Below are 12954 nucleotides of genomic sequence, written 5' to 3'. Positions count from 1 at the left end.
TCCTGCAGGAAAGTCAGTGTTTTGCCATGGCCAGCAAAGAGCCCGGATCTCAGTCCCATTGAGCACTTCTGGGTCCTGTTGGATCGGAGGGTGAGGGCTAGGCCATTTCCCCCAGAAATGTCCGGGAACTTGCAGGCGTCTTGTTGGAAGAGTGGGGTAACATCTCACGGCAAGAACTGGCAAATCTGGTGCAGTCCATGAGGAGGAGATGCACTGCGGTACTTAATGCAGCTGGTGGCCACACCAGATACTGACTGTTACTTTTGATTTTGACCCCCCCCCCTTTGTTCAGGGACACATTATTCAATTTCTGTTAGTCACATGTCTGTGGAACTTGTTCAGTTTATGTCTCAGTTGTTGAATCTTGTTATGTTCATACAAATATTTACACATGTTAAGTTTGCTGAAAATAAACACAGTTGACAGTGAGAGGACATTTATTGTTTTGCTGAGTTTGCATGCTCATCACTAAGCTAAGGACCCTGGGACTAAACACCTCCCTCTGCATCTGGATCCTGGACTTCCTGACGGGCCGCCCCCAGGTGGTAAGGGTAGGTAACAACACATCCGCCATGCTGATCCTCAACACGGGGGCCCCTCAGGGTTGCATGCTCAGTCCTTTCCTGTACTCCCTGTTCACTCATGACTGCAGGCCAGGCATGACTCCAACACCATCATTAAGTTTGCCGATGACACAACAGTGTCTGATCACCGACAACGATGAGACAGGCTATAGGGAAGTGGTCAGAGACCTGGCCGTGTGGTGCCAGGACAACAACCTCTCCCTCAACGTGATCAAGACAATGGAGATGACTGTGGACGACAGGAAAAGGAGGGCCGAGCACTCCCGCATTCTCATCAACGGGGCTGTAGTGGAGTAGGTTGAGAGCTTCAAGTTCATTGGTGTCCACAACACCAACAAACTAACATGGTCCAAGCACACCAAGACAATCGTAAGGATGGCACGACAAAACATATTCCCCTCAGGAGACTGAAAAGATTTGGCATGGGTCCTCAGATCCTCAAAAGGTTCTACAGCTGCACCATTGAGAGCATCCTGACTGGTTGCATCACTGCCTGATATGGCAACTGCTCAGCCTCCGACCGCAAGGCACTACAGAGGGTAGTGTGTACGGCCCAGTACATCACTGGGGTCAAGTTTCCTGCCATTCAGGACCTCTATACCAGGTGGTGTCAGAGGAAGGCCCTAAAAATTGTCAAAGACTCCAGCCACCCTAGTCATAGACTGTTCTCTCTGCTACCACACGGCAAGCAGTACCGGAGCGCCAAGTCTAGATCCAAGAGGCTTCTAAACAGCTTCTACCCCCAAGCCGTAAGACCTCTGAACATCTAATCAAATGGCTACCCAGACTATTTGCTTTGCCCCCCAGCCCCCCGGCCCCCATTTTACACTGCTGCTTTTCTCTGTTATTATCTATGCATAGTCACTTTAGTAACTCTACCTACATGTACATATTACCTCAATTACCTCAACTAACTGGTGCCCCGGCAGGGATTGATAAGGGGGGAGAGCCATGGAGTAGTGATGAAGGGGGTCAAGGGCAGGTCATGTTAAGGGAGAAATACAAGTTTATGGCCCGTATCACTTCTTGTCCTGCTTAGCAGTAAAAATACAATGTTTGTACAGATGTGTAGGAAGGGACAGCCTAGGAGGAAGGGTTAAATGTCAATGCTTGTGTGAAAAGGTTTTTGTCTAATGCAGCTGTATTGATCCTCTGGGAAGAATAAACTTGGTTAAGCTTTCATAGTGTCCATCAAGTTTGAACTCTGAAAATTAGAACCAGACAAACCAAAAAGGGTTCTCCCATGGGAACATCCGAAGAACTGTTTTTAACCCTTTTTCTAAGAGTGTAGCGAGGCAGAGAGCCATCACTCAATCACTTCAGTGTCGCAGTGGAGACATATACTGACTAGGATATTGGTGAAGGAAGATGAAGACATGATCATAATTTAGTTTCTCTTTGTTTGACATCTAAATCAACCAATCAACGGTTAATTGTAAATCACTGATCAAACAAACTAAAAGAGTTTGACTATTTGTTTGTTTGGCCTTGTTTTCACAATGGATGGAAGCGAATGTTGATGAAACATTAGTATTCAGGTAATACCTGCTCCCATCGTACCGCAACCTGTCAAGATCATCTCTGAATCATCTTACTCTCACACAAACATCCATTTTTAGAGGCCATTTTAAAACGTCTGAAATGTGGAATATATTTGGAACATATTTTCATGTATACAATTTGATTGACCCAAACACTGACTCGTTCACTCACTCAATCTTTTTCTTTTTGCTCCCATTTCTATCTTAAACTTGGGTATAGATCATTTGAATACGAGAGCTATAATTACAGGACATTGATATGCACCATTGGGTCTTTCCTTACAAATGTTTCTTCACATAATATGGCCCTTAATATTTAAAGTGTTGATTGTAATTATACCTTCATAGGATTGTAATGGATGGCCTCAATTTAAAAAATAAATAAAAATGATTTCACCTTTATTTAACCAGGTAGGCCAGTTGAGAACAAGTTCTCATTCACAACTGCCATCTGGCCAAGATAAAGCAAAGCAGTGCGACAAAAACAACAACACAGAGTTACACATAAACAAAAGTACAGTCAATAACACAAAATAAAATAAAAATAGAAAGGTCTATGTACAGTGTGTGCAAATGTAGAAGAGTAGGGAGGTAGGCAATAAATAGGCCATAGAGGCGAAAATCTGTATATATCAATGAGAGCGACCTCATTGATATATTCAGAGAAAAGAGTCTGCCCGAGAATTGAACCCTGTGGCACCCCCGTAGAGACTGCCAGAGGTCTGGACAACAGGCCCTCCGATTTGACACACTGAACTCTATCTGAGAAGTAGTTGGTGAACCAGGCGAGGCAGTCATTTGAGAAGCCAAGGCAATTGAGTCTGCCGATGAGAACGTGGTGATTGACAGAGTCGAAAGCCTTGTCCAGGTCGATGAAGACTGCTGCACAGTACTGTCTTTTATCGATGGCGGCTATGATATCGTTTAGGACTTTGAGCATGGCTGAGGTGCACCCATGACTGCTGAGATGTTGGCCTGGGTAGGGGTAGCCAGGTGGAAAGCATGGCCAGGCGTGTGAAAATGCTTATTGAAATTGTCGATTATTGTACATTTATCGGTGGTGACAGTGTTTCCTATCCCCAGTGCAGTGGGCAGCTGGGAGGAGGTGCTCTTATTCTCCATGGACTTTACAGTGTCCCAAACTTTTTGGAATTAGTGCTACAGGAAGCAAATTTCTGTTTGAAAAAGCTAGCCTTTGCTAGATAAAAGCTCTCACAGTAATGATGCATCATTTGAGCAGTAGTCATCTAACTGGAGTGGCTCTTACTCATCAGTAGCTATATTAGACTGCCCACTCTTAGAAGACAAACCTCAACCTTCATCACAATACCAGCCACCTCTATCTAGATCTCAAATTGGGCTCATCACTTTGAGAACCATGCTGATTTATAAATAACGTAAAAATGTCTCCATCTACAGTACACGGCATCTGTTGTTCCGTGCATGGGTAATTTACCAGCAATTCTACATGGATCGCTTTGAAATGTCTGGCACCTGAATTCTGTTATAGACGGTCAGTTATTATTGATGATGACACCATATGGTCCTGGACAAGTGGCATGTTGGCTACTTCATTCAATGCAGGAAGGTGTTATTAGCATGTGCAATGGTCAGGGTGCAGAGCAAAAAAGCAAAGATAAAGCAGTTGATTGAAGGTTTAATCATCTCTGCCTCAATGCATAGACCTACGTAATGTAACCAACTGGAGTTTCAACCTGGGCCTTCAGGGAGCTACACGACTGTTAACTCGCTGAGCAAAGCCAAGGCATTAGCTCGGGGAGCTAATGCAAGTATTCAGGTCTCAGGGGAGGTTACTCGTGTGTTTGGTTCTGAACCACCTCTGTTCTACAAATATATTCAGTACATCCTCCAGAAGAAATATAAGTTGAAGTAGGAACTGAATCAGGGAGACGGTTGTGATACTGATCCATCCCTTAAACCAAGGCTGCCAAACATTCTTCCTGGAGATCTACCGTCCTGTGGGGTTTTCAGTCCAACCCTAATTTAACACACATGATTCTACTAATTAGGCAAAAAAACATGTTCATAATCATCATCATTGCCACTGTCTAATAACGTTGATGTTAAAAAAGAACGATAGCAAAAATTAGTTATGTCAAAATGATTTCATACTCCACATTTAGGGGGGCCACAAGGGGGTCCAAAATTGTTGTCACAGGGGCACTGGCCCCCCCTGCACCCCCTCCCAGAACCGCCCCTGGACAGTAGATCTCTAGGAAGAGGGTTTGGCAGCCCTGCCTTAAATCAACCCCTACAATTTAATGCATTGTCACTGTGATTCTGTCTCTGAGTCATGTCTTTGGCAGCCCTGCATATATCCATTCAGAGGCCATTTATCATAACACAGTGTATCTACAGGTTTTCATTCTACTGTGACTGTGCTAGCGTGATTCATATTCAGATGCTTGTTTTCCTCCACAGCCACAGATAAATCCCAGACTCAAATGAGATCAGCCATGAATTATTCAGCTGTTCCTCATTAGAGTGTGTTTGACATACAGTACCAACGTGAAATAAACAAGCAGAGGGTGGCAGGTAGCCTAGAGCGTTGGGCCAGTAACCGAAAGGTTGCTGGTGCGAGTATTCAGGCCAACGAAGTGAAACATGCATGATCAAGGTACTGTACTTAACCCTTATTTGCTCCAGGGGTGCTGCACTACTTTGGCTGACCCTGTAAAACAACACATTTCACTGCACCTATCTGGTGTATGTGACAATAAAACATCTTTATATGTATGATAATTGCTCAGATTGTATTTTTCTTCTGCTATTAGACTTCAGTGATCACTGCTATTTATGTGGAATTTCAATAGAAAGTTAAGTAAGGCCGGCCATTGAAACCTTGTATGGCCCCGCTGTAAATATATGTATGCAGCACCTTTTGATTACTTTGGCCATTGAACTGTACAGCACCATTTCCGAGGAAGGTTAAGATTTTTTTCTCCCCTCTTTGTCCGTGGGCATATTCAACAACTGCAGTGTGTGTGGGTTCTATAGTGCCCAGCCTGTCTATCGACAGGGAATGAGTGGCAGTGTCTGTACAGACGTAGCTCGATGCTAAACTGACTCTCAGTAGACAAACAAATACTTTAGTCCCCACAAAGGCTTTTATCTTGGACAAAAACCATAGCTATTGACCCAGATCATTTCTGCAATTGTAAATTGTTTCTTGTTCACAGAGGGCAGTAAAGATCCACCCGATGGCAGCAATTGCTGCAACAGGGTAGCCTACTAAAATGTCATATAACAGGGATATATATCCGAACAATAAACAAAAATGATCAGGGTGGGGCCATACTTGCGAACATTAGAAAAATTTGCATCAGCCAATTAAAATCTGTGACGTAGTTGCACGTGAAAGCTGTTCCCATTATATAATCTGGTACGTTAAGCCCTATGCTAAAATGAGCAGGTGGTGGTGATTATTTCCTGTAACAAATTCTGCATCAGTTTATCAGAGATCTTATACTTTTTATCCACCAAACAATGGCATAAATTGATACAAAATCCAACATATTTGCTAAATCCGTTTCACACCCATCCATGTGCTTTAACGGGAAAAATATTTCAACTTAAATATTGTATAGACCTTTATCTTCCAAAATGTGTGATTTTGCCTTTTGGAATTTTGTCTGGCGTTAGTAGCTAGTAGCCTAGTCAAGGATGCATCATGCAATATTGGCACTCTACTATTTGTTCCATGTGGAACAAAATTAAACTTGAATTAGGAGGTTTAAAATGTCCCTCTGGTGGTCAAATTGACCTACAGTATTTTAAGAAATTACATTGGTTGGTGGATATAAAGTGTATGTTTTTGATAGACTGATTCAGAATTTGTTAAAGGAAATAATCACTGCCACAAGCTCAGGTAAGCATAGGGATAAATGTGCCAGGTTATGTATTGGGAACAGCTAACTTGTAGCGCTTTATCACATGCAACTACGTCAATGATTTCTATTGGCTGATGCACATTTTGAGACTAAGAAAAAGTCGAAACGTAGTTTTTCAAATGTTCGCTAGTATGGCCCTGGAGTGAATATATCACCACCTTGACTTTATCACTATCAACAGTTCTCTAAGTCGCGTTTATCTGAAGGGATATGAATGTTTGGGTAATGGTGTGGTGTGTAATTAAATCATTAAGATGCATGTGTTCGCGCCATAAAATGTATATTGATGCATATTAAAGTCAATGAAGTGTATCTTATTCAATATTGACTGGAGCCGTACGTGATTGTAAATTGATGGAAGGCATCCACAGAGAAACACAATAACAATGAGTCACAGTGTTTTCTCATAATGTCATCAAAAGGATAATCAATTAATTTCTCTATTGCCTAGGGCCAAACTCTTCAGAGGGAAGAAAGTGCATGGAGATTATGACATCAAAGTTGAACAGGTAAGCCTCATTAGGCAAACTGCGTCGATTTACTTTTGGCAGCTGTCTCAGACTTCTCTACCTAGAAACTGAATATGCATCTATGACTCTATTGTTGTAGTGTCTACGTTCAGGTCTTCAGATGTACCTGTCTGTTTTTCTGCCTTGCAGGCTGAGTTCAGTGAGATCAACGTCATAGCTCATGCCAATGGGAGCTGTAATGTGGACATGCAGGTTCTGAGAAATGGTACCAAGGTGGCCAGGTGAGACGCATGGACGCACGTGCCCGCCCATACACACATGCACACAAGCCAAACTGTAGCATTGACAATTCACCATTGCTCTGAGGCAATTTTTCCTGAGCAACACACTCAAGCCTTACATGCTGATCACACCGCTCCTGTGGCATGCGAGAGCATTGCAAAATAAATGTACACATACATGTTATTCAATCATTGCGACAGCGATGACATTGCGACAAGTTGGTTCTAGTTGTGACGCTCAACGCGCTGCAAGTCCTGCCTCTCAAAGATGAACTGATGTGAGATGACAAAATGGTAAACCGAATTCCTTTCTCATCATCTCTCCTCCTTCCTCAGGCTTCTTTTTTAATTCTTTGGACTTTATATAGCGGTTGGCAACCAACTTTACGGTGAGGAGATGGCACGTGGGTATATGCTCCTAAAAACCAACAAGGAGATGGGAGAGGCAAATAGAACCTATTTCTATTTCAGCACACACAGACGCTCGCTGAGGTGCGCGAGCAGTGAGGGTGCAATGACTGAATAACATGTATGTATGTTATTTTCAACGCTCGCGCACGCGACACAAGCGGTGTGGTCAGCATTAGTTGACCTTCACATGTAAAGAGAACCATGGCAAATTTCCAGATTTGATGTCTAACATTGCGAAAAGGTTGATTTTGTTCACCCACACCAGAAGCAATCAGGACACGCAGGTTGAAATATCAAAACAAACTCTGAACCAACTATATTAATTTGGGGACAGTTCGAAAAGCATTTAACATTTATGGCAATTTAGCTAGCTTGCTGTTGCTAGCTAATTTGTCCTGTGATATAAACCTTGAGTTCTTATTTTACCTGAAATGCACAAGGTCCTCTACTCTGACAATTAATCCACAGATAAAACTCAACCGAATTCCTTTCTCATCTGTGGATTGATTGTCTCATTATGCATACCTGGTTCCCATTCACCCTGATTAGTATGTGTATGTGTCCTCTGTTCCCCGTTGTCCTTGTCGATTATTGTCCCCCCATTGGTCTTGTGAGTACATGTGCTCTGTTGTATCGGCTTTCCTGCTACGTGTTATTGTGCACTTGTTATTACGGGTCTCGTCCCGTGTATTATTTAGAGGTTTACAACTTTAGAGGTTTAGTTTGGTTACATCCCTGTTGTCACGTGTGCTCCCTCTCCAGCCTCTAGGTCACCAGGCTGCTCATTATGGCGAACACCTGTCACCATCGTTACGCGCACCTGCGCATCGTCAGACTGGACTCCATCACTTCCTTAATAATTATCCTGTTAGGGCTAGGGGGCAGTATTGACACGGCTGGATAAAAAAACATACCCGATTTAATCTGGTTACCACTCCTACCCAGTAACTAGAATATGCATATACTTATTACATATGGATAGAAAACACCCAAAATTTTCTAAAACTGTTTGAATGGTGTCTGTGAGTATAACAGAACTCATTTGGCAGGCAAAACCCTGAGACATTTTCTGACAGGAAGTGGATACCTGATGTGTTGTATTACCTTTAAACCTATCCCATTGAAAAACACAGGGGCTGAGGAATATTTTGGCACTTCCTATTGCTTCCACTAGATGTCACCAGCCTTTACAAAGTGTTTTGAGTCTTCTGGAGGGAGATCTGACCGAACAAGAGCCATGGAACGATGATGGCCCATTAGACACCTGGCGCGCGAGTTCATGTTGGGTACCCTCGTTCCAATACGTTATAAAAGAGTATGCATTCGTCCACCTTGAATATTATTCATGTTCTGGTTAAAAAAGGCCCTAATGATTTATGCTATACAACGTTTGACATGTTTGAACGAACGTAAATATATTTTTTCCCCTCGTTCATGACGAGAAGTCCGGCTGGCTTAGATCATGTGCTAACAAGACGGAGATTTTTGGACATAAATGATGAGCTTTTTTGAACAAAACTACATTCGTTATGGACCTGTGATACCTGGAAGTGACATCTGATGAAGAGAATCAAAGGTAATGGATTATTTACATAGTATTTTCGATTTTAGATCTCCCCAACATGACGTCTAGTCTGTATCGCAACGCCTATTTTTCTGGGCGCAGTGCTCAGATTATTGCAAAGTGTGATTTCCCAGTAAGGTTATTTTTAAATCTGGCAAGTTGATTGCGTTGAAGAGATGTAAATCTATAATTCTTTAAATGACAATATAATATTTTACCAATGTTTTCTAATTTTAATTCTTTAATTTGTGGTGTTGAATTGACTGCCGGTTATTGGAGGGAAACGATTTCCTCAACATCAATGCCATAGTAAAACGCTGTTTTTGGATATAAATATGAACTTGATAGAACTAAAAATGCATGCATTGTCTAACATAATGTCCTAGGAGTGTCATCTGATGGAGATTGTAAAAGGTTAGTGCATCATTTTAGCTGGTTTTATGGTTTTGGTGACCCTGTCTTTGAATTGACAAAACATTACACACAACTCTTGTAAATGTAGGCTTTCGCCGTAAAACCCTTTTTGAAATCGTAAAACGTGGTTAGATTAAGGAGATGTTTATCTTTCAAAGGGTGTAAAATAGTTGTATGTTTGAAAAATTTGAATTTTGACATTTATTTGGATTCAAATTTGCCGCTCTTGAAATGCACCTGCTGTTGATGGAGTGCACCACAGGTGGGACGCTAGCGTCCCACCTAGCCCATAGAGGTTTTTAATTACCTGCCCTATATATGTCACTCCCTTCGGTTCCTTACCCAGGCGTCATTGTTTCTGTTTCTTGTCTGTGTATTGTTCGAGGTTCTTGTTTTGTATGTTTCGTTTATTTTATTAAACACTCAATCCCTGAACTTGCTTCCCGACTCTCAGCGCACATCATTACAGAATGGCGCCTCACCTAAGGGAAGTATCAGGGAGTGTTTTTTTGTATTTTTGGCTAGGTGGGAATGACGTCGGGTCCGGGAGCCGCTAAAGGCTCTCATGCCTCAGCCGGATCGACAGGCTCCCCTGCCTCAGCCAGCTCGTCAGGCATTCATGCCTTCACTGAATCGCCAGGCTCCCCTGCTTCCACTGCCTCGCCAGGCTCTCATGCCTCAACCGGATTGCCAGGCTCCCCTGCCTCAGCTGGTCTGTCAGGTTCCCGCGTCCCAGCTGGCGACAGGTTCCCGAACATCAGTGGGGGTGACCGGTCCGCTCCTGATCCCCGGGATCGTTCCTGCGGCTGGATCCGAACTTTCCCAGGGAGGGGGTACCGTCAGTTATGCTCTCTCTCCGGCGCTCTAGGTCGCCATACTCCTGCGTCTCAGCCGGATTGACGGGTTTCTTGCGCCTCTGCAGAGGTGACCGGTCTGTTCCTGTTCCCCGGGATCGTCATTTTGGTCAGCGTCCTGCGGCTAGAGCCGCGCGTCGGGGAGAGAATACTGTCACGTGCGCTCCCTCTCCGGCTTATGGTCACCAGGCTGCTCAATATGGCGCACACCTGGCACCATCGTTACGCACACCTGCGCATCATCAGACTCACCTGGACTCCACCACTTCCTTGATTACCTGCCATATATAAACTTAGCAAAAAAAGAAACGTCCTCTCACTTTCAACTGCGTTTATTTTCAGCAAACTTAACATGTGTAAATATTTGTATGAACATAACAAGATTAAACAACTGAGACATAAACTGAACAAGTCCCACAGACATGTGACTAAAATAAATGGAATAATGTGTTCCTGAACAAAGGAGGGGTCAAAATCAAAAGTAACAGTCAGTATCTGGTGTGGCCACCAGCTGCATTAAGTATTGCAGTGCATCTCTTCCTCATAGACTGCACCAGATTTGCCAGTTCTTGGTGTGAGATGTTACCCCAGTCTTCCAACAAGGCGCCTGCAAGTTCCCGGACATTTCTGGGGGGAATGGCCCTAGCACTCACCTTCCGATCCAACAGGTCCAAGACAAGCTCAATGGGATTGAGATCCGGGCTCTTCGCTGACTATGCCAGAACACTGAAATTCCTGTTGTGCAGGAAATCACGCACAGAACGAGCAGTATGGCTGGTGGCATTGTCATGCTGGCGGGTCATGTCAGGATGAGCCTGCAGGAAGGGTGCCACGTGAGGGAGGAGGACATCTTCCCTGTAACGCACAGCGTTAAGATTGCCTGCAATGACAACAAGCTCAGTCCGATGATACTGTGACACACCGCCCCAGACCATAACGGACCCTCCACCTCCAAATCGATCCCGCTCCAGAGCACAGGCCTCGGTGTAACGCTCATTCCTTTGACGATAAACACGAATCCGACCATCACCCCTGGTGAGACAAAACCAGGCACGTTCACGCAAATGAGCAGGGACCCTGGGCATCTTTCTTTTGGTGTTTTTCAGAGTCAGTAGAAAGGCCTCTTTTGGTGTCCTAAGTTTTCATAACTGTGACCTTAATTGCCTACCGTCTGTAAGCTGTTAGTGTCTTAATGACCGTTCTACAGGTGCATGTTCATTAATTGTTTATGGTTAATTGAACAAGCATGGGAAACAGTGCTTAAACCCTTTACAATGAAAATCTGTGAAGTTATTTGGATTTTTACGAATTATCTTTGAAAGACAGGGTCCTGAAAAAGGGACGTTTCTTTTTTTGCTGAGTTTGTCGCTCCCTTTGGTTCCTTCCCTAGGTGTCATTGTTTCTGTTTCATGTCTGTGTGTTCTTCGAGGTTCTTGTTTTGTATTATGTTCTGTTTATTTTATTAAAACACTTGCTTCCCGTATCTCAGTGCACATTGTTATATATATATATATATATATATATATATATACACACATATGTACGTGTTTGTTTTGGGCTTCGTCCCCGTCGTTTTCATGACGTACTTTATTTTGGGTGGAGAAATAAAAAACACTATTACGTATTCCTGTGCCTGTCCTTTCAATATTCAGCGTGACAGTCCCCAAATTAATATAATTGGTTCAGAGTTTGTTTTGATACTTCGAGTACTGATCGTGTCTGGTGTGGGGGTACAAAATCAACATGCGATTGCATGCGCACGCGCATGTCCGGTTTGGTCTTTGTGTACATACATTTTCATTTCTCTCTAAGGCATCTGTATATTCATTTTTTTACAGGTCATTCAAGCCTGACTTTGTCCTTATCCGCCAACACGCCTTCAGTATGACCCAGAATGAGGACTTCCGTAACCTGATCATTGGTCTGCAGTATGGGGGCATCCCCAGTATCAACTCCCTGGAGTCCATCTACAACCTGTGTGACAAGCCCTGGGCGGTAGGTAGACAGAGGACTGGCTGGGTGCCATGCATGATGCTTGTGTATTTGTGCATAATTTGACTAATGGATGTCTGATGTTTGTCTCTAGTTTGCACAGCTAATAAGCACCTACAGGAAGCTTGGTGCAGAGAAGTTCCCTCTGATTGAACAGACCTTCTATCCCAACTACAAGGACATGGTAAGAACCTAATCATCTCTTGCTCTGAAATGTAGCATTTAATGTGGACTTCTTTTGCTTTGTTGTATGATGAAACCACGCATATGTAAAACAGTAATGTCTACATGGTTTATCACCCAGGTTGCCATGCCAACATTTCCTGTTGTTGTGAAAATTGGACATGCTCACTCAGGAGTAGGAAAGGTAAGAATGTTATCAAGGCTTGATATTGTTATTCTGTAGATTGTGGGGCTGCTAGTGATGGGTGGTAAGAGGTGCAGGTCTGTTTGTTATTATTGTAATTTACAAAAACCATTGCATCACAAAAAAGATTATACCAGCAGAAAAAAATACACGGAGAACCTGGTAGTTTGAGAAAACCACTGACGACTCTCATCTACAAATGTTTTTGCTTCCCTGGGTTTCTAACTGTACTCTGTGTGCTGTGTCCAGGTGAGGGTGGATAACCACAGTAAATTCCAGGACATTGCCAGTGTGGTGGCTCTTACCCAAACCTACACCACCACTGAGCCCCTCATCGACTCCAAGTACGACATCAGGATCCAGAAGATTGGCAATGACTACAAAGCTTACATGTACGTATTAATTATTCACCTGTTTGATGTGTATGATATACGCTTCTGAAAACTTTTACATTTTCCACAGTATAGCTTAAGGATCATCCATTTCTTGAAATAATCCAGAAGTGTAATCAAATTAATCCAACACAATTTGAATTTGCCAGGGACTTTAATATGTATACATGTGT

At 43.2% G+C, this 12954-nt stretch overlaps 1 protein-coding gene across 1 annotated transcript in view; it reads left to right on the top strand.

Moving 5' to 3' along the window:
• LOC100136520 (synapsin-2) overlaps positions 1 to 12954 on the top strand; it is a 43673-nt gene that overhangs the window by 24087 nt on the left and 6632 nt on the right. Inside the window, exons 2-7 of the mRNA XM_014145457.2 lie at positions 6488 to 6545; positions 6696 to 6787; positions 11869 to 12025; positions 12117 to 12206; positions 12327 to 12389; positions 12639 to 12781. Of these exons, the coding sequence (XP_014000932.1) occupies positions 6488 to 6545; positions 6696 to 6787; positions 11869 to 12025; positions 12117 to 12206; positions 12327 to 12389; positions 12639 to 12781 (603 nt within the window). The remainder of the gene's footprint in view (positions 1 to 6487; positions 6546 to 6695; positions 6788 to 11868; positions 12026 to 12116; positions 12207 to 12326; positions 12390 to 12638; positions 12782 to 12954) is intronic.

Source organism: Salmo salar, chromosome ssa15 (assembly GCF_905237065.1).
Source record: "Salmo salar chromosome ssa15, Ssal_v3.1, whole genome shotgun sequence".
NCBI lineage: Eukaryota > Metazoa > Chordata > Actinopteri > Salmoniformes > Salmonidae > Salmo > Salmo salar.
The sequence above is the reverse complement of the archived record's forward strand: the minus strand, read 5'-3'. Positions and strand labels throughout refer to the sequence as shown.